Genomic DNA, 22,484 nt, shown 5'->3' with positions numbered 1-22,484 from the left:
TTGTAAGAATAAAAGTGTTTATCACCAGACTGATTCCCGGGATGGCTGGACTTAAATATGAGGAGAGACTGGATCGACTGGGCCTGTATTCACTGGAGTTTAGAAGGATGAGAGGGGATCTCATAGAAACATATAAAATTCTGACGGGACTGGACAGGTTAGATGCAGGAAGAATATTCCTGATGTTGGGGAAGTCCAGAACCAGGAGACACAGTCTAAGGATAAGGGGTAAGCCATTTAGGACTGAGATGAGGATAAACTTCTTCACTCAAGAGTAAGTTAACCTGTGGAATTCCCTACTGCAGAGAGTTGTTGATGCCAGTTTGTTGGATATATTCAAGAGGGAGTTAGATATGGCCCTTACGGCTAAAGGGATTAAGAGGTATGGAGAGAAAGCAGAAAAGGGGTACTGAGGTGAATGATCAGCCATGATCTTATTGAATGGTGATGCAGGCTCGAAGGGCCGAATGATCTACTCCTGCGCCTATTTTCTAGGTTTCTAATAATGATTAATAATGATTCTGTGTGTGCATAAATGTTAAAAGTGTAGATTGTATGGAAAGGCCTGTTTGTGTTGAAACAAAATGAAAGCCCACAGTTTGCCAGCGTGGGCTGAGTTTTGAAAGAAACAAAATGGAAGCCCACAGAGCTGCCGCAAGGGTTTTGTGTATTGGAAAGCCATTTAAGCTAATCAAGAGATGGCTGAGCCAGACCAGACAGCCACATGTGTGAGGAGAGCCAATAAGGAACTGCCCTGGAGCCAAGGTCCAATCCTGAGGCTTTCTGAGGGACAATGGCTTTGAAAGGTTTAAAAGAACTCAGCAAAAGACTTTTTGCTCTCTCCTGAACCAGCCAAAGGGAAGTAATGGATATCACTCTTTATTATAACCTCATTGTATCTGTTGTAACTAAGGTGGATGTGCAAGAGTGTGTGTTTGTTTTAATAAAACTGTCCAATTGTTTTGGAAGAATTGTCTCACTGTCAAATTTAATGCCAGAGATTTAGAAATCTTACATGGTTTAGTTCCATCTTAGAAAATTTAGACAACAAATCAGTCAATGTTTTTCCAACATCTATTGAAGTGCCATTTTCAATACCAGTGCAATAGATAACAGGTAAAGGCATCTGATGCTGTGTCAATCCATACATACAGAAGATCTCAGCACCGTGCTGCTGAGTTATTGGATCTCAGCCAGGGAGGCAGCTGGAGCTCTACATTGGTCTCAGCACCCTTAGTTTAGATTGGGGAAAGGAGAATGGGTGATGGGGAGTGGGGGGTGGGGGGGGAAAGGTACTCCTAAGCATTCCTGGAAAGTGCATGCATTTATACGTCTGGTGAATCATAGAATTGATCAACACAGAAGAGGCCATTCGGCCCATCGAGTCTGTGCCGGCTCTTTCGAAGAGCAATCCAGTTAGTTCCAATCCAGTTAGTTCCATATCGCTGCAATTTTTTCTCCTTCAAGTATTTATCCAATTTCCTTTTGAAGGCTACTACTGAATCTGTATCCACCACCAAGACAGCATTAAGCTAGGCTGAGGTACCTACCATGGTAGAATAGCCCTGCGAGTTATTATATAGGCACAAACATGAACATTAGTTACATAGACAAAGTATCAGAGAGCTGTCAGCACCTTTAAGGTGAGAAAGTTTAGTCCTGTGCTGTCCTGTCCTGTCTATGCAGTTGGTTTTATGAATACAAAGTTCCGGTAGGGAACTTTGCCCTGCTGTATTGATCCCCAGATAATCACAGCCAGTGTGCAACCTCCCTGCTAGTATCACAAGTTTGTGAAATGAGCTGGATATTTTTAATGAAGATGTGTGTGTTAGTAACACAGGCATTTTAAATTATCTACCAAGTTTAAATGAGTAGGACTGGAAGTTTATAATTGGAAACATATACGAATTGTTTTAAAAACAGAACATGCTGGAACTACTCGGCAGGTGTGGCAGTATCTGTGGGGAGAGAAACAGAGTTAACGTTTCAGGTCAAACTGAGGTCATTTTAAATAAATGCCGGAATTTAGCTTATTTGACTTATTAACTTGGTTAAAATCAAATTCAACTCTAAAGAAATAGGTAAGGGAGTAAAGCTGACTGAAATTGAAATAAGATTTCATTTCTATTTCCAGCCGAGATCAAATTCTGTACTAAACAGATAAAAGATTATCTACACTGAGTGAGAGTAGAAAAATCTACGGGTCAGCATATTTTCCCAGCTGACATCGCTAAATTACAAGAATGCAATCTTGAAGCTATAAACAGGAACTGCCATCAACTTTCTTGTGCGCTTTAGTAGCTGCCACTTTAGTTACCCCACAGCTTGTTGGAGCTCATCCTGCTGACAATACAAATAGCGACAAGCTTGCAATACACTGGCTTTCAGCCAGTCAATACAGAGGCTAACCACCTAAACAGTTCACAAATGATTGCTTTGAATTGACACCCTGACAAACAGGAACCCTACTAAAAAGCCTTTGGCTGATCAACTCGGACTGTGGGATCAATGGGATTTACTATCTGCGATATTGGAAATGCCTGAAGATGAAAACATCTGCACCTCGTACAATGATGCATTACTTTTAGAATTAATGAAAGTTCAGATTAACTATGCAGATATCCTCTAGGCATGGGAACGTCACCGTTTAGAGCTTTGGGAGCTGATTGTGACTAGTGTGAAACTTCCCCAGTGAGGATCGAGGCTAAACTAATCCAAAAATAATTAAGTTCATGTTAATGTAAATGCAAGGTAATTCATCACTGCTTCCAAAGCATTAGATGAAAACTTTCCTCAAGGGTTCCATAGAAACATTTTAAAGTGCGAAGCAAAATGCAAGAAAAACTTCCATGCACAAAGCTTATACCGTTTTAATGATTTCTTCAAGGTCAAGGTATGTGATTTGGAATAAAAATACATTAAATGTTTGGCTCATTAATAATGCTGGTGTTGTTAACCATTTCCAGCTGGAATTTCAGCCTTTGAATTCTTAGTTTGGTGGCCAGAAAATGTTTTAAACTCGAAAGAAGTTAAGTTAAACAACATATCATTAAACAGTGGCTTCATTCTTCACATTTTGGATTGTGGAACACAAGAGTAAACAAAAACGAAAGGAGGATAAAAAAGACTTGTATAGTGCATTTTAGGTTTGTAATGCATTTGCTTCATGGGTTCTTTGCTTAAGAATTCATAGCAACACATTCTATTAAGAACTAGTTGATTTATTAACAAAGGTTTAACAATCCCACTACACATTACCAGTTCATCCACTAGGCTCACAACTGCATGCCTCATCGTGGATGACCTAGACCCAACTGATTGGGGTTTTATGGAGTCTTGCTGAAATGTCACGTGACTGGCTAAGCCACTCACAATGCAACAGCTCTACAACTATTTTTTTATAAAACAATAAATCAAATGCCCCCTGATTAAAGGGGGCACTAAAACCGACAAACTTAAACAAATTAAACTTTAGACATTAAGGATCAAATTAAAATTGGTTGTCAGGGGTGATCATGCACTCCAGTGCCCACCTCTCGCGGAAGGCTGCGAGCGTACTGGTGGACACCCCGCGTGCTCCATCTCTAGGGACACCCTGGCTCGGATGTAGCAACAGCTCTACAAACCTGTGAGCATACTCATAGTTGCATACATTACAAGGTTCTCGGGACATCCCAAACTGTTTTGTAGCCAATGAACTACTTTTGAAATGGAGTCAGTGTTATTTTGTAGGCAACTGGGACATTCACTTTTTGCACGGCTAGGTCCCAAAAACAATAATGAGATGAATATCCAATTAATCTATTGTGGTGGTGCTGGCTGATCTGATCTTGGCCTCAACTCCACTTTTCTGCCTGTTCCCCATAATCCTGGACTCCATTATAATTCAAGAATCTCTCAGCTGGGCTGCTAAATAGGAGTGTACAAAAAACACAGTAGTAGCTCAGGAAAGATTACATCAAGACATCCTCTCTAATTCCAAAATGAGTTTATGATGAAGTAGATAACTAGCCAATGGATTGCAAGACGACAAGACTGTAAACATCTGCCAATCTGCATGGTGCTATCCTAATGCAACCCCTCAAAACTTCGAAAAGGTTTTGAGAAGTACCAAGTCTGAAGCCTTTTAGCAGGGCTTTGGTGTTTTATTATGAAATGGAACAAAACGATGGAAAATTTACTTCCTTTTTCTACAAACTCGGAAGATATTTCATGTTGGCCTTCATAGCGAGGGGATTTGAGTATAGGAGCAGGAAGGTCTTACTGCAGTTGTACAGGGCCTTGGTGAGGCCTCACCTGGAATATTATGTTTAGTTTTGGTCTCCTAATCTGAGGAAGGATGTTCTTGCTATTGAGGGAGTGCAGCGAAAGTTCACCAGACTGATTCCCGGGATGGCAGGACTGACATACGAGGAGAGACTGGATCAACTGGGCCTGTATTCATTGGAGTTTAGAAGGATGAGAGGGGATCTCATAGAAACATATAAAATTCTGATGGGACTGGACAGGTTAGATGCAGGAAGAATGTTCCCGATGTTGGGAAAGTCCAGAACCAGGGTACACAGTCTAGAAACAAGGGGTAAGCCATTTAGGACTGAGATGAGGAGAAACTTCTTCACTCAGAGATTTGTTAGCCTGTGGAATTCTCTACCGCAGAGAGTTGTTGATGCCAGTTCATTGGATATATTCAAGAGGGAGTTAGATATGGCCCTTACGACTAAAGGGATCAAGGGGTATGGAGAGAAAGCAGGAAAGGGGTACTGAGGTGAATGATCAGCCATGATCTTATTGAATGGTGGTGCAGGCTCGAAGGGCCGAATGGCCTACTCCTGCACCTATTTTTTATGTTTCTATGTTACACCGGGATGGTTGACCTTGAACGTAAGAACATTTATTTTTAAACAGTGAATTTTTACGTTCAATATGCATCACAACTAACTAATGGAAGGCTGGAACCATTCTATTGCCTTTCCGATGCTTCAAGATTACCGGTCCAAAACCAATACACAACAAACGTTATGGTTTCTCAAGTATATCCAGGTGCTTTACTTGCGATAATCTGAAATATTAAAGACAGAAGATGGGTGGGTAGGTAAGTAGATAGATAAAAAGGTTGGAGTAGATGATAGAAGACAGATAGAGATTTGTTAATGTCCATTGCATGGTATGTTCAATTCTTGCACAGCGCCACTTGGTGGCAGGGATTGAATATTCAGAAAATAAGCAAATGCCAGCTGCTTTCCAGAAGCTCCAGGTGAGACAGACAGAAAAAAATGTTGTCATGAATTATAATCAATCTCACTGGTATAGATGTTTATCATGTCACTTCTGACCTCAATATATCCTATTAATAACCACATATCTAAAATGTAATTAAATTTATGCTTTTGTAACATCTGTTATGCAGAGCAACACTGGATCAGATGCCAAAGTAATATTTTCGACTAACCTGGAACTTGAACAAAAGAAACTCCTTACTTTGGGAGGAGTAGAATTTTGAGCCCATGGAGAACCAAAAATCAAATCAAATTCTCCAGAAATTCTTAATCATTTAATTTCAATAAATTCAAAGAGGGAGGATAAAAACTCAAACTCAAATAGATGCACATTCTCCCAAACATGGCTCTGTTTTACAGTATTTAAAAGCAAATCCCTTCTGTATTTATAGGAGTATTTGTTGTAAATGCCAGTGGCCAAGAATGACCCAGGTACATATTGCCAGGGACGTCAGTTATAGCCTTTAAATTTCTTTACACAGTTGTCACAGGCAAATCTGCCAAACTCAACCGACTGAAGGAAATAACAATGTGCACTTACATAGTGCCATTACCATAAGACAATCTCCGCTGATGCAAACATAACCAGTGTCTAAATGCAAGTTTTTAAAGCACTGGACATTAAATCGAACAATTAGTCGATTTCAACACCAAGGCACATGCTGACTACCAATTGATAACTAGAGTGTACTGCCCTTCCAATGACAGCACTTTCATCGCCTGCAGTTTATACAACTTTAAAATGAGATTCAAACAAATGAAAAACATGATTTATGGCTCACGGGTGCCCCTTCTTGAAAGTCTGGTGTATACGCAGACAACTGAAAGAAACTATTAAAACACTATTTATATTGCGAACTAGGGAATCAAATCAGACTAAAGATTTACTGAAATCCAACTGGCAGTGTGCATGTCATAAATTCTGGAATTCAAATTGGTAAGAGACTGATTTCCCTCTATCTTTTCCTTCTTTCGTAGAAGGACTACCCAGCCACACAGTCACACTGTCAGGATATAATAGAAGTAATAAAATTGAACTGCACTTTGAACATTGACAGAGTTTTTGTTCATTTCAATTCATAACTGAACATACAGGCATGCTGATTCAGTACATATATTTGTTATTTCTATTCATTATTTTCCTGGTTTACATATGGTTTTAAGAACTTTTAATACAGTCACGTATTCGGGTGTACAATAAAAGTGGAAATAACAAGGCCTTAAATGAAAGACACATTGGCGATGAAGTGCAGAGTTTTCCTGAGGGCATTGTACCGAGAGCAGTGAACAGCTGGATGGAGACGATCAATCGTCATGGATTTTTATTCTGTCTGATTTTAAAATCTCAGTGTGAAATTGTTTGTTTTAGTGGCAAAATGACTACAACAGGCATTGTGGTATTTTAATTCCGTACAGAGCAGTGAAGCTTAGATCTAGATCTGTTTGAATGGTCTGCTGCCAGCTAATACATATTACTGTGTAAATCAAAGTTTAACAATTCATGAACTGATTTTTTTTTTTTTTAATTGGTTTATATTTTCTTAATCGAACCTGCTAGAGATAATTCCTGGGCAACTTTGGATCAAAAGAAAATAGTATTACATGTAATATTGGAATGCACTACCTGAAAGGGTGGTGGAAGCAAATTCAATAGTAACATCCATAAGAACATAAGAAATAGGAGCGGGAGTAGGCCATAAGGCCCCTCGAGCCTGCTCCACCATTCAATAAGATCCTGGCTAATCTGATCTGAGCCTCAACTCCACCTTCCTGCCTGTTCCCCATAACCTTTGACTCACTTATAGTTCAAGAATCTGTCTATCTCAGCCTTGAATATATTCAATGGCTCAGCCACCACAGCTCTCTGGGGTAAATAATTCCAAAGATTCACAACCATCTGAGAAGAAAAAGTGTAAAAGAGAATTGGATAAATACTTGGAGAAACATTTACAGGCCTATGGGGAAAGAGCAGGGGAGTGGGACCAATTAGATAGCTCTACCAACGAGCTGACAAAGGAACGATGGACCAAATGGTCTTATGTGCTGTATCATTCTATGATTCCAGCTTTAACCATATAGAACTTTTAGATAAGTTTCATGACCCAACAAAATCAGTATTAAAAAAAAAATCTAAGTCAGGTCTGCATTTGCCTCCATTCTATATATACTTCACACTGGCAGCAATATCAGGTCAGCTTCACTCAATCTCCACACAAACGTTCTCAGTGAGTCCCCAGACTGCAGTGCTGTGGGCATAAATGCAAGTCAAAAAGCACATGTACTCCATTTATACCCAGAGAGCACGGCAAACATATCCAGCCAGCACAAAACAAACCTGTACAAGCCAAAATATACAAAATGTCACAGTGGGCTTTCTCCTGCATTAAAGACAGCCACGATATGTAACCACTACTTTGACAATAGTGCCATAAGATGACAGTAAGGAAATGAGGCCATTACTTCACATTTCAACCTGTATTTTTTCCAAGAAAACTGGAGGTAAGCCACCTTTCCCAACTTGTAACTGAACCAATTAGATTCGGCGTCAAGACGACCAAATTAGATTCAAACACGACCAAAGAACAGAATAGAATAAGATCTCTAGTTCTTCCACATCCAGTCAAGAATAGTGGTGGACAACCAGGCAATGGGTAGAGCAGGTGGCTCCATGTACATCCCCTTCCTCAACCATGGTTAAGCCCAGCATGCGAGTGCAAAAGACCAGGCTGAAGTGTGAATGGATGATCCCATTAGCCTCCTCGCAAGATCCTCATCATGGAAGCCTGTGTATAACCAATCGGGTTCACTCCTCGTGGCATTAAGAGGCTAAGCGCACTGAAAATATAAATACTATTGGCCGTGACAACATCCTGGCTATAGTGTTGAACACCTAAGCATCAAAGCTCACCACTCCCCTTGCCAAGATGTTCCAGTACAGCTAAGACACTGCCTTCTACTCTACAATGTGGAAGATTTCCCAACTATAACCCACCTACAAAAAAACTGGATAAATCTATCCCTGCCAATTACTGGCCTGTCAGCCTCCTCTCAATCATCAGTAAAGTGATCGAAGGAATCAATAGCGTCAAGTGACACTTACTCACCAATAAGCTACTCACTGACACTCAGTTTATACCCTGCCAGAACCACTTGGCTCTAGACCTCAGCCCAGCTTTGATAGACATGGATGCAAGAACTGAATGCCAGAGGAGGAGATATTATCTGCCTGGTCAAAGGGAACATCTCCAGTGGTTGGATTCATACCCGATGGAAAAGGGTGCTGGGGTTGTCGGAGGCCAAATCATTGCAGCCCCAGGACATCCCTGCAAGAGGTCCTCAGGGAAGCAACCTCAGCCCAGCCATCTTTAGCTGCTTCACCAATTATCATCCCTCTGTCAGGGGGTCAAGAGTCAGGCAGTTCACTGACAATTCCAGCGTTCGGTTCCGTTCAGAACTTCTCTGATAATGAAACAGCTCATTCCAGCCTGCAGCAGGACTAGGAAAAATCTAGACTTGGGCTGGTAACATTCATACTTCAGAAGCGTCTCTGACAACAGAAAGCCCAGTCATCTGCCCTCGACCTTAACACTAAGTATCCCCATCATCAACTTCTTGGGGATCACCACTAAGCAGAAGCTTAGTTAGACCAACCATATCAACACCATGACTACACAGACAGGACAGACACTGGATACTCAACAGAAAGAAAGACTTACGCTCAGTAATGAGTGGCTCACTACCTGACCCCACAAAGCCCCGGCAACATCTGTAAGGCTCAAATCAGAAGAGTGACACAATGCTCAGCACTTGCTTGGATGGGTGCACCCACACTATCCATGAAGTGTCATTGCAGTTTAGAAGAATGAGAGCTAATCTTATTGAAACATATAAGATACTGATGGGGCTCGACAAGGTAGATGCAGAGAGGATGTTTCCACTCGTGGGGGAATCTAGAACTAGGGGGCATAGTCTCAGAATAAGGGGTCACCCATTTAGAACTGAGATGAGGAGAAATTTCTTCTCTCAGAGGGTCGTAAATCTGTGGAATTCTCTGCCCCAGAGAACTGTGGAGGCTGGGTCATTGAATATATTTAAGGTGGAGATAGACAGATTTTTGAATGATAAGGGAGTGAAGGGTTATGGGGAGCGGGCAGGGAAGTGGAACTGAGTCCAAGATCAGATCAGCCATGATCTTATTAAATGGCGGAGCAGGCTCGAGGGGCCAAACGACCTACTCCTACTCCTGCTCCTATTTCTTATGTTCTTATGTTATGTTATGTTCTTATGAGGCTCAACACCATCCAGGGAAGAGCAGTCCGCTTGATCGCACCCCTACCACTGGATTTATCACTGGCACACTGTGGCTGCAGTATGTACGATGTAAACGATGCACTGCCCCAATTCACAAAAGGTTATTTTGCTAGCACCTCCCTACTCTGTGATCGCTACCACTGAAAAGGACAAGGACATGGGAATACCATCAGCTCCAAGGTCCCTCCAAGTCACGCACTGTCCTGACTTGTTCATTTATCACCATCTTTTCATAGTCGCTCAGTCGATATCCTGGAATTCCCTACACATCATTGTGGGAGCAGGATAAAGCAATGCTGGCAGCGGTTCAAGGAAAAGACCCACCTTCTTGCGTAACTAGAGTTGCGCAATAAATGCAGCCTCGCTATGGTCGCCCACATTCCAAGAGCAATTTTATATATTTTTTTTAAAATGTCCACCTTTTAGAAAGCAACAAAACAATATACTCCAAGATATTTCAATTCATATACAAGAAAGTTTAACTATTTGCTCAGGGGAACTTCCCTTTATTTTTAAACTTTTGAGGACAAGCTTGGAGGTAAATGGGGGAAGAGAGAAAATGGAGGCGAGAAGACGGAGAGATAGATGAAGCAGGAGATGCCCACAGGAGATGGGGAGGCTGGATGTAGTCATGCCTCTAATGGGCTCCAAATTATTGCTCACTTAAGGAAAGGTTGCAAAGGTTAAACATCCCTCAATATAAATTAGGTGGTTTCTGCAGGATTGCTTTTGAAGCTCATTTTGTTTCTGGTTGAAAATTTCCACAGACTGCTAAACTAATATTGCAAAAAGGACATATTCATTTACAATACCTTTTTTTTAAAAAAGTTACACACACACACACACAGGAGCCAAAAAAGTCCCGATTACCAATTCAATCACCTCACCTGGTTCCCTGACAATGGTGATGTAAAGTAATGGCTGTGCAAGTTACGGCCTGTATTGATGTGAGTTAATCGAATAGTCTCGCCACATTTTACCGGATTTCCACGCTGGCACACGATGTCACTTTTTCCACGTATCCGCCAATAGCTATTGCTGTCATCTGCTTCAGCTACTCCGGTCACGGACTGCTGGCCACTGCCTGAAACATAACGGCAGGAGAGGAGTTACTTCGAATATTCATTTCACAAGTACTCTAGGGGAAAAACAACATGAACAGTAGTTCTTTGCGGACTGAAGTAGCATTTGAAAACTAGAGTCAAAAATAGCAAGATTTACAAAAAAAGATTATTCTACAAATACTCGAATTAGGGAATTCTTGGTGGCAGTATATTAAAAACATCAATTAACATTCATCTCTTCTGCAGTTTCCAACTCGTTTTTAAAATTATTTTCTCTCTTGCCTTTAACTCGCTCTGAACTACATATTGCTCCCAGCTGAGCAAAGTACCTTGTTCTGTGGGCAGAGAACATAAGAACATAAGAATTAGGAACAGGAGTAGGCCATCTAGCCCCTCGAGCCTGCTCCGCCATTCAACAAGATCATGGCTGATCTGGCCGTGGACTCAGCTCCACTTACCCGCCCGCTCCCCATAACCCTTAATTCCCTTATCGGTTAAAAATCTATCTATCTGTGACTTGAATACATTCAATTAGCTAGCCTCAAATGCTTCCTTGGGCAGAGAATTCCACAGATTCACAACCCTCTGGGAGAAGAAATTCCTTCTCAACTCGGTTTTAAATTGGCTCCCCCGTATTTTGAGGCTGTGCCCCCTAGTTCTAGTCTCCCCGACCAGTGGAAACAACCTCTCTGTCTCTATCTTGTCTAGCCCTTTCATTATTTTAAATGTTTCTATAAGATCACCCCTCATCCTTCTGAACTCCAACAAGTAAAGACCCAGTCTACTCAATCTATCATCATAAGGTAACCCCCTCATCTCCGGAATCAGCCTAATGAATCGTCTCTGTACCCCCTCTAAAGCTAGTATATCCTTCCTTAAGTAAAGTGACCAAAACTGCACGCAGTACTCCAGGTGCGGCCTCACCAATACCCTGTACAGTTACAGCAAGACCTCCCTGCTTTTGTACTCCATCCCTCTCGCAATGAAGGCCAACATTCCATTCACCTTCCTGAGTACCTGCTGCACCTGCAAACTAACTTTTTGGGATTCATGCACAAGGACCCCCAGGTCCCTCTGCACCACAGCATGTTGTAATTTCGCCCCATTCAAATAATATTCCCTTTTACTGTTTTTTTCCTCCGAAGGTGGATGACCTCACACTTTCCGACATTGTATTCCATCTGCCAAACCTTAGCCCATTCGCTTAACCTATCTAAATCTCTTTGCAGCCTCTCTGTGTCCTCTACACAACCCGCTTTCCCACTAATCTTTGTGGCATCTGCAAATTTTGTTACACTACACTCTGTCCCCTCTTCCAAGTCATCTATGTATATTGTAAACAGTTATGGTCCCAGCACCGATCCCTGTGGCACACCACTAACCACCGATTTCCAACCCGAAAAAGACCCATTTATCCCGACTCTCTGCTTTCTGTTAGCCAGCCAATTCTCTATCGATGCTAATACATTTCCTCTGACTCCACGTACCTTTATCTTCTGCAGTAACCTTTTGTGTGGCACCTTATCGAATGCCTTTTGAAAATCTAAATACACCACATCTATCGGTACACCTCTATCCACCATGCTCGTTATATCCTCAAAGAATTCCAGTAAATTAGTTAAACATGATTTCCTCTTCATGAATCCATGCTGCGTCTGCTTGATTGCACTATTCCTATCTAGATGTCCCGCTATTTCTTCCTTAATGATAGTTTCAAGCATTTTCCCCACTACAGATGTTAAACTAACCGGCCTATAGTTACCTGCCTTTTGTCTGCCCCCTTTTTTTAAACAGAGGCGTTACATTAGCTGCTTTCCAATCCGCTAGTACCTCCCCAGAGTCCAGAGAATTTTGGTAGATTATAACGAATGCATCTGCTATAACTTCCGCCATCTCTTTCAATACCCTGGGATGCATTTCATCAGGACCAGGGGACTTGTCTACCTCGAGTCCCATTAGCCTGTCCAGCACTACCCCCCTAGTGATAGTGATTGTCTCAAGGTCCTCCCTTCCCACATTCCTGTGACCAGCAATTTTTGGCATGGTTTTTGTGTCTTCCACTGTGAAGACCGAAGCAAAATAATTGTTTAAGGTCTCAGCCATTTCCACATTTCCCATTATTAAATCCCCCGTCTCATCTTCTAAGGGACCAACATTTACTTTAGTCACTCTTTTCCGTTTTATATATCTGTTTTCAGTTTTATATATCTGTAACAATACTTTGAAAAGTGGTACAAAATTAGATGACTAAAAAACCAAACAAGTAGGCGCTTGATAAGCCTCAAAAATCAACAAGCCGGATGATGGGTTTTTTTTAAAGACATATCCAGGTGGAGCCCCTCTGTTAGGTGGACCAGAGCCAATGAGAACTAGTCTTGAACAACAAGTAAAACTGTTGATTGTTAATTGTTTATTTCATGCAACAAAACAAAAAATCAGGTACTACTTCAAGATAAACTATGATATCAGGACAATTGTGCACAGACTCAAATTGGTTAAAGGCAATTCTTCTTGACACAATAAAGGAACACTTGAAATGGACTTCCAAATATCGGAATGGAAGCAATAAATAGACACTTATGATTAGATGGATTAGCTAAGATGGGCCAAATGTCCTTCCTCATCCTTATTTTGTGATGCTGAATAAGGACTGCAGCATTATAACATGTGCTGACTGTTATTACTTCATCTTTTAGCTCTTGGGTTTTTGTACACCCAGTGGGCCCAAATTTGGCCCACCGTTTTTTTCGGTGCACTTACCTGAGGTGTTTCGTGCTTTGCAAGGTCCTCTGTGAGGGGGAAATATTGTCCAGGACATCTGGGATAACTCCTCATCTCTTTCAAATAGTGCCACGGGATCTTTTACGTCTACCCGAGGGCAGACGGGGCTTTGGTTTAATGTCTCATCTGAAAGACGGCAAGTCCGACAGTGCAGCACTCCTTCAGCACTGCACTCGAGTGTCGGCCTAGATTTTTGCGTTCAAGTCCCTGGATTGGGACTTGAACCCGCGACCTTCTGACTCAGGCAAGAGTGCTACCCATAGCCACGGCTGACAAAACATAGACAGCAACTTGGTTTTCTTACCTTTCTTCCTAAAAAGAATAGGAATAGTGTGCTGCTTTACGTGTTACGGAGTCAGACAGACCGACCCAGGAAAGAGACAAGTTCGATCTCTGGGCTGGACTCTGGATCATCGCACGGGGGAGGGCTAGGGTCTGCGGCTTGCTGCACGGGGATGTTGGGGTCTGTAGGTACTGTCTTCAACCCCAGAAATTTACCGGAGACTACAAGAAAAATACTGATGAATTCTAATTATTTCTGAACGCACAACTAATTGCTTTAGGCTGACACTCCAGTGCAACACTGAGGGAGCACTGCAATGTCAGACATGCCGTCTTTCAGATGAAACGTTAAAGCGAAGCCCCATCTGCGCACTCCAGTGGACATAAAAGATCCCATGGCACTATTTCGAAGAAGAGCAGGAGAGTTATCCCTGGCATCCTGGTGAATATTTATCCCTCAAATTAACACCTGAAACAGATTATCTGGTCATTGTCACATTGCTGTTTGTGGGAGCTTGCTGTGCGCAAATTGGCTACCGCATTTCCCCACATTACAATAGTGACTACATTCCAAAAATGAAAAGACTTCATTGGCTGTAAAGTGCTTTGAGACATCCGGTGGTTGTGAAGGGCGCTATATAAATGCAAGTCTTTCGGTGCAAGCTGCAGACAGGACAGGCCGGCACTGGAGGCCCGCCGGGTTGGGCCGGGCCGGGCCGGGCCGGCACTGGAGCCCCGCTGGCCTGGCCTGGTGCCGAGCGCCGACACACTCACCCGAGCCGTACTTGACGTCGTGCGAGTGCAGCCGCACGTTGTGCCTGGTGTTCAATAACTTGATGACGGAGCCGCAAGTCACATAACTCAGCTCGGAGGCGCCCCCGAGGCCAGGCACCGAAACACAGCACAGGATAAAGGAACGCAGCATCAGCAGCGAGTGATGCGAGCGGACGCTCATTTTCCTCTCCTTCACCCGCCGTCCTGCCAACCAACGTCAGCCTGGGCCGCAGCAAGAGCAGCCCCGCGGCCAAAGTAGCGCGCTGCTCAGCACAGCGCCGCCCGCAGGAGGGGAGGAGCCGCTGGTAAAGGAGCAGCGCCGCCCGCAGGAGGGGAGGAGCCGCTGGTAAAGGAGCAGCGCCACCTGCAGGAGGGAGGACCAGGCGGTCAGCTGTTAAACGCCGAGCTTCACCTGCCGAGCTGTTCTTCACCTGACCACAGGAAGCCTTCGTTGGCAGCTTCAACTTCCCACGGCATTCAAGTGATCTGAAAGCAAGGTGCCAAGAATTGCAGTTTCATTTGTTTTGGTCATCAATTGGTTATGTTATAAACTTTTTAACGAACTTTTTTAAGTTGATATGGTAGCAATTAATGTGATAATTTGACATGATGATGAATTTGACGGGTATATTAGGTATTAGATTATAATTACTGATTAGATGTGATCAAAGCAGAGAATGACACAATGCAGCATCGAGTATCAATATGCTGTTCCAAAGTGATGGGGCCGTGAGTTCCCAATCTTCGCCAGGCTGCTGTGAGTAGCTCTAATCTCAGGCCAAACATTATCCATAGTTGTGGAAGTTTTGGTCCACTCTAGTGACACTCACAGGTTTCATAAGATTCACAGATTCCTTTTCTGTTTGCACCACTTAACTAACATTTTGTTTAATCTTAATCTGCCAATTTATTGGAGTCAATAATGCACCAAGTCCCGCTCACCCATCATAGGCAGTCCCTTGGAATCGAGGAAGACTTGCTTCCACTCTTAGATGAGTTCTTAGGTGGCTGTACAGCCCAATATGTGAACCACAGTCTCTGGCATCACCCCTGTGCTTGCTGACCTACATTGGCTCCCAGTTAAGCAACACCTCGATTTCAAAATTCTCTTCCTTGTTTTCAATTTCCCCCCGTAGCCTCGCCTCACTGTAGCTCTGTAACCTCTTCCGGCTCTACAATCCTCCAAGATGTCTGTGCTCCTTCAATTCTGGCCTCTTGCACATCCCCGATTTTTAATCACTCCAGCATGGGCGGCCGTACCTTCAGCAGCGATTCTCTCCCTAAACCTTTGTACCTCTTTCCTCCTTTTAAGACGCTCCTTAAAACCTACCTCTTTGACTGAGCTCTTGGGCACTTGCCCTAATATCTCCTTATGTGGCTCAATATCAAATGTTGTTTGACAACTCTCCTGTGAAGCACCTTGGGATGATTTACTATATTAAAGGCGCCATATAAATACAAGTTGTTGTCGTGCTGCCTGTGGGTCAAGGCAGGAAGGAAAGGTTCAACGCACGCACATATTTAAAGAAGTCGAGCAGTGTGTCTGTTTGCAGGGGTTGAGATGGCATAGAGGTGAAACGAGTGAGATTTGGTGGAGCTGACACGTAGATGGCGCTGGGATTCTGGTGTATTTCTTGCATGTGTTTGTTTGTTTGTTTTGGTGTGTCTGTCCTGAGCCCGGAAACGGAACTCGGTGGGATGGAATGGAGTGACGCTGCCGGGCGGGAGTGTTTGCGGGTGCACACGGTCGGCCATCTTCCGTTCCGTGCTGGGCTCACCTTCGTGAGCTGCTCGCCACCGTCGGGCCGTTCGGTTATTTTTGTTTAAAGTGAGGTACTGATTTGGTTTTTTTATTCTCTGTTGGGGTATTTTTTTGGTTGGAAGAAGTTTGAGAGATCCGAAAGCTACTGCCTGCGGAGTGACTCGGTGTCCTTTTAGCTGAGGCTCTGGCCGCCGCCGCTGGTTCGCAGTGTGGGTAGGTTCCGAGAGCCGCACTAGGCCGCACACACTGCCAGCCACCCAGCCCGTCGCTGCAGCTGGCCAAAGGCTGAATGCCACGTCCGTCCGACTGCTTCTGATCACTACTTCCTTTTCACTAGGCCTCCTTGTGTCTGTCTGTGTGTCTGTCTGTGTGTGTGAATGTGTGTATGTATATATATATATACACCGACTTCGGGGTCCAGAAGAGGCGAGGGTCCAGGGGTAGCACGGGCCAGCCCACACTGCGATATGTGTATGCACTAGGTCCGTGCAGCAGAGCTGGTCTCCAGTCGTCTTGGTTAATCCTTGCCACTGTACCAAGACAGTGCTCTGTCAAGCCCGTGTGGTGGCTGGTGTGCAACGGTCACCACACGTTTAAAAAAAAATGCACGGGCGTCTTCCACTCTTCAAGATTTAGTTCGGGATCCGTAATATTAGGTCCTTCATTGAAACACCTGTGACACCTTTTGACATGGAAGCAAGTCATCCTCGATTCGAGGGATTGCCTATGATGATGATATATACCGACACCTGGGAGTCCCTGGCCAAAGACTGCCCTAAGTGGAGGAAAAGCATCTGGGAGGGCACTGAGCACCTTGAGTCTCGTCACCAAAAGCATGCAAAAACCAAGCGCAGGCAGCAGAAGGAGCATGTGGCAAACCAGGTTCCCCACCCACCCTTTCCTTCAACCACTGTCAGTCCCACCTGCGACAGAGACTGTAATTCCTGTATTGGACTGTACAGTCACCTGAGAACTCACTTTTAAAGTGGAAGCTAGTCTTCCTTGATTTTGAGGGACTGCTGATGATATGTGTGTGTATTAGGTTAATATGTGGATCCCCTTTTGATTCGACAGCTCTAATCGCATTGCCTTAGAATATCAACAAGGCTCATCTTTACATGCACTAAGATACTTTCAATGTTAAATTTTAAATCTTAAGCCTTATTTCCTTCACAACAAACATTTTGTCCTCCTTCATGAAATATTTTATAATCGTCCATTTAATGAGCACTCTTTTAACTGGTCAAATAAATGGGTGGTCTGATTTTTATTAAGTGTTACTGAAGGTGTCAAGTACTCTTTTGCGGTTTCACTTAAATCTTTTTCCTCCTTTCGCCGTGTAGGGATTGCAAACATGTCTGATTTTGTGGAGAGTGAAGCTGAGGAATCTGAGGAAGAATACAATGAAGAAGGAACAGCGGTGCAGAAGAAGCCGAAGAAATTCATGGAAGATGATGATGGTATGTGTAACCGTGATGCAGCATAAACGTGAATTTTTCTCTGTGTTGTCCATTGTAAACCTGTGACCAGTCTCTAGAAGCTGCACAAGAGCAATCCGAGGGGCAAGTGGCCTTCCAATTTTCATTTTCTCCATGTAAGGAAGGTCTGGAATTTGGTTACTGCAAAATAAAAGCACAAAAACATGTCCGATTGGAATATTGTGTAAGGAAGAAGTTGCATTTCCATAGCACATTATCATATCCTCAGGATATCTCAGTGCTATACAACTGATTAATAACCTTTGAAATGCTGTTACTGCTGTTGTGTCGACGAACATCAAGCAAGGTCGAACAAATGATGGCTGACAAGATTTTTGAACTCCTTTCTCTTCCGATAATGTCATGAGGTCTGTTATGTCCACCTGAAAGGGCAGATGAGACCTCGGTTAATATCTCAATCAAAAGTCACACTTCCAACAATGTCTGTTTTAAGTTAAACACACAGTCCTTTGACGCAATAAAGCTAAGCTAATAACTTCAACAAGTGTACTTGAAGTAATCTTTTGAATGTTGCCATCAATAGTAATAGATCATTTCACTAACTATAAAGGTTAGTTGAATACAGGGGTAGAACCGTAACACAATTTCTCTAGAACAACTAATAAAATGGTACAAAAGCAAAATACTGCGGATCTGGAATAAACAAAAAATACTGGGAATACTCAGCAGGTCAGGCAGCATCTATGGAGAGAGAGAAACATTAATGTTTCAGGTCGATGACCTTTCATCAGAACTGGAAAAGATTAGAGATGCTACAGGTTTTAAGCAAGGACAGAAGTGGGGAAAGGAGAGTGAAGGGAGGAAAGAACAAAAGTTAAGGTCGAAGATGGGTGAACGGAGTGATTATTTGCACAAACAAATTTGAGTAATTATGCACATGTGCATCTCTAGGCGCAGAGCTGAAACACCGTTCAGCCCCCACCCACACCCCCACCCCCACCGGAGCCGCACGTGCACATCCGATGTTTTAAACACGCATGCACTGAGCTGCAGGACTGTGGCCTGAACCACGATACCTTCCTGTTGCCAGCTGTATTTTTGCATGGAGAAAATCAGGGGTGGTGGTGAGGGGAGAGAGGATGGGGGGGGGGGAGGGGAGAGAGGATGGGGGGGGGGGGAGGGGAGAGAGGATGGGGGGGGGGGGAGGGGAGAGAGGATGGGGGGGGGGGGAGGGGAGAGAGGATGGGGGGGGGGGAGGGGAGAGAGGATGGGGGGGGGCGGGGAGAGAGGATGGGGGGGGGGAGGGGAGAGAGGATGGGGGGGGGGAGGGGAGAGAGGATGGGGGGGGGAGGGGAGAGAGGATGGGGGGGGGGGAGGGGAGAGAGGATGGGGGGGGGAGGGGCGAGAGGATGGGGGAGGGGGGTGGAGAGAGGATGGGGGAGGGGGGTGGAGAGAGGATGGGAGAGGGGAGTGGAGAGAGGAGGATGGGGGAGGATGTGGGGAGGGGAGAGAGGATGTGGGGAGGGGAGAGTGGATGTGGGGAGAGGGGGGAGGATGGGGGGAGGGGTTCAGGGGGTGGTGAGAAGGTCGGAGCTTGGGGAGAAGGAAGAGAGAGAACAATAGGGGTGGGGGAAGAATGTGATCCAGGTCTAAAAGCGAGGGGGAAGGAATATGAGCAAGAACATGATCCCGATGGGAAGACGAACCACGTTCTTTCCCCCCCCCCCCCCAAAATCCCATCCCACCATTAGTCATGGATCGCGTTCTTCCAACCCCACCCCCTTTATGCCTTGGCACCACATTCCTTCCCCGCACCACACTCACCCAAAAACCTGGATCACACCATGAATGGCAGTGAATTGATTTCTCAAAGCATATGCCGTAAGTGACATAATTGGACTGGATGAAATCTGGAAGTCCGACCACTCACTAGTCACTTCAGTCACCGTGGCTCATACCCAGAGTGTTTAGTTTGACGGAGTGATTAGCGACAGTGTGGCTACTTCCGGTTTCCGGTTGACCCGTGATGTCATCCTGCGCATGGGCCATGTCACTCCTGTCATTTTTCAGCGCGTGCCCAAAATCTATGGTTCTAGTGATGTCACTTGCAATGATGTCACCGTCGCCTGTTCTCGTTGAATGAAATGTGCGCCACTAAACCAACCTGGAAGCTCAAATTATGTAAAATAGTCAATGCTGTGGATTTGTCAAATTTAACCTCCAACAGCTACGGCACCCTGCATGATGTTGCATCGCCCATTCATGGGGTCACATTTTTGAAGGGTCCCACAAGTCAACTCAGACTTGGCGTTGGTGAACAACTGAGCGATGTGCAGGTGTTGCCTGATGGCACCGTTGCTGATTCCTACTGTCACACTGCTGAGTCAAAAACAACATACTGCAGGGGCTGGAAATCTGATAAATTGCTGGATACACTCAGCAAATCAGGCAGCATTTATAGAAAGAGAAACCGAGTTAACATTTTACGTTCTGATGAAAGGTCATTGATCCGAAACGTTCACTCTGTTTCTCCTGTTGCCTGACTGGCTGATCTTTTCCAGAATTTTATGTTGTATCATTCAACTGATCATTGGGAGGAGGGCAAGCGAGAATGATCTTGCTTTTCTAGGTGACCCTCCACATTAACCGGAAGATGCCACTGTCGTGGCTGCAGTGGAGCAGCTTGGCTCAGGAAGCCCACCTGTGACAATGACTGGATCAAATTACATATTGCAAAGACATTACTCTCCACCAGGCAGGATCAGATTACACATTTCAGATAAACTATTGGGTGTGTCTTGTCCTCCAAGGGGACCAATCAGAAATCTAGTCCAACTCACGTGCAAATAAATACAGCCTGTGGAGGGTCACCTAGAAAAGCAAGATAGCTCTCACATGGCTTGCCCGCTGCCCTCAGTGGAGTGGGGATACTGGAAATCTGAAATAAAAACAGAAAATGCTGGAAATAGTCAGCGGGTCAGGCAGCATCTGTGGAGAGAGGATCAGAGTTAACATTTCAGGTTGATGACATTTCATCAGAACTGGAAAACGGAGATGCAACAGGTTTTAAGCAAATGTAGAGGCAGGGAGAGGGGAGGAAAGAACAAAAGGGAAGGTCTGTGATAGAGTGCTCGGCAGGAGAGATAAAATGACAAATGGTATGAATGTACAAGGCAAAAGGAGATGGTAAAGGGACAGGTAAAGAAACACATGATGGATCTAGAGGAGGTGTAAATGGGAATGTCAGAATCATTACCAACAACAACGGACCAAATGAATTGGGGCAGTGATTATGATCTGCAATTGTTGAACTCCATGTTGAGTCCAGAAGCCTGTAGAGTGCGTAATCGAAAGTTGAGGTGCTGTTCCTTGAGCTTGCGTTGAGCTTCATTGGAACAGTGTAGAAGGCCGAGGACAAAGTGGGAGTGGAGCGGAGAATTAAAATGACAGCCGAAGTGAACTGAGGTGTTCTGCAAAGCCGTCACCCAATCTCTGGTCTCCGCAATGTAGAGGAGACAGCATTGTGAGCAATGAATACAGTATACTGAATTGAAAGAAGTACAAGTAAATCACTGATTCACCTGGAAGGAATGTTTGAGGCCCTGGATGGTGGGAAGAGAGGAGATAAAAGGGCAGGTGTTGCATCTCCTGCACTTGCAGGAGCATGTGCCATGGGATGGGGAGTGAGTTTTGGAGGTGACAAAATCGTCATTTGATCCTAGTTAAATGCAGCCTGTCATAATTCCTGGTGTTACTGGGAATTGAGCACCAGAAGAGATCTGAAATCCAATTCTCAGTATATGTATTACGTTTTACTGAGCTGTAGCAAGATAGAAGAGAGGAAATGTAAATGCAAACACCTGGATTCTTTCTGTTTGTGATGCATCTGTGCACTGGTTTTGGATGATGACACATGATATCAATGTGCAGTATTACAACGATCCACCGTCTGTCAAAAATATTCAACATTTTTCAGTATTTACAGCCTATTTTTCTGAAATCCTTGGATTTGAAGCCAAAGAAAAACGAAATTGAGATTGTATTCTGTATAACTAGATTTAGTTGAAATCTAGTCAGAACCACATAGGAATAGGAATATGCCATTCAGCCCCTTCAGTTAGATCATGGCTGATTTGTACCTCGACTCCATTTACCCATTTTGTTTCATTCAGAATAATACCTAGACTCTGAATGATACCTATATTTCAAGGGTCAAGTTATGAGGAGAGATTACACAAATTAGGGTTGTATGCCCCAGAAATTAGAAGGCTAAGGTGTGATCTGATCGAAGTTTTCAAGATATTAAGGGGGACAGATAGGGTAGATATAGAGAGAAACTATTTCTGTTAGTTGGGGATTCTAGGACTAGAGGGCATGGTCTGAAAATTAAAGCTAGACCTGTCAGGAGTGAAATTAGGAAACAAAGGGTGGTAGATGTTTGGAACTCCCTTCCGCAAATAGCAGTTGCTGCTCGAACAATTGTTGACTTTAAACCGGAGTTTGATAGCTTTTTGTTAACCAAAGGTATTAAGAGGTAAGGGCCAAAGGCAGATATATGAAGTTAGGTCACAGATCAGCCAAGATCATATTGAATAGCGGAACAGATTCGAGAGGCTGAATGGCCTACTCCTGTTCCTATGTTCATATCCTTACCTAATAAAAATCTAATCAATCTCAATTTTGAAAATTTAAATATTCCCAGCATCCACAACATTTTAGGGGAGCATGGTCTCGATTTCCACCATTCTGAAAAATGACTTCCTGATTCCACTCCTAAATGACCCAGCTCTAATGT

The 22,484-nt window shown here is 43.9% G+C and overlaps 2 protein-coding genes across 4 annotated transcripts in view; one reads left to right on the top strand and one right to left on the bottom strand.

Moving 5' to 3' along the window:
- Nucleotides 1–14,705, bottom strand: part of sdf2 (stromal cell-derived factor 2) — a 29,688-nt gene extending 14,983 nt beyond the window's left edge. Inside the window, exons 1-2 of the mRNA XM_070857152.1 lie at nucleotides 14,489–14,705; nucleotides 10,475–10,671 (exon numbers count right to left, since the gene is read on the bottom strand). Of these exons, the coding sequence (XP_070713253.1) occupies nucleotides 10,475–10,671; nucleotides 14,489–14,669 (378 nt within the window). The 5' untranslated portion in view covers nucleotides 14,670–14,705. The remainder of the gene's footprint in view (nucleotides 1–10,474; nucleotides 10,672–14,488) is intronic.
- A 199-nt stretch (nucleotides 14,706–14,904) lies between these two features.
- Nucleotides 14,905–22,484, top strand: part of supt6h (SPT6 homolog, histone chaperone and transcription elongation factor) — an 89,116-nt gene continuing 81,536 nt past the window's right edge. Inside the window, exons 1-2 of one of the 3 annotated variants that reach the window (XM_070857151.1) lie at nucleotides 14,905–14,985; nucleotides 17,594–17,710. In XM_070857151.1, the coding sequence (XP_070713252.1) occupies nucleotides 17,605–17,710 (106 nt within the window). In that variant the 5' untranslated portion in view covers nucleotides 14,905–14,985; nucleotides 17,594–17,604. Of the gene's footprint in view, nucleotides 14,986–16,235; nucleotides 16,322–16,355; nucleotides 16,464–17,593; nucleotides 17,711–22,484 lie in introns of those variants that run through there. The other 2 variants (XM_070857149.1, XM_070857150.1) reach the window with 2 other exon arrangements.

Source organism: Pristiophorus japonicus, chromosome 16, assembly GCF_044704955.1.
Source record: "Pristiophorus japonicus isolate sPriJap1 chromosome 16, sPriJap1.hap1, whole genome shotgun sequence".
NCBI classification, from domain to species: Eukaryota; Metazoa; Chordata; class Chondrichthyes; family Pristiophoridae; genus Pristiophorus; species Pristiophorus japonicus.
This window is presented reverse-complemented; position numbering and strand designations above follow the sequence as displayed.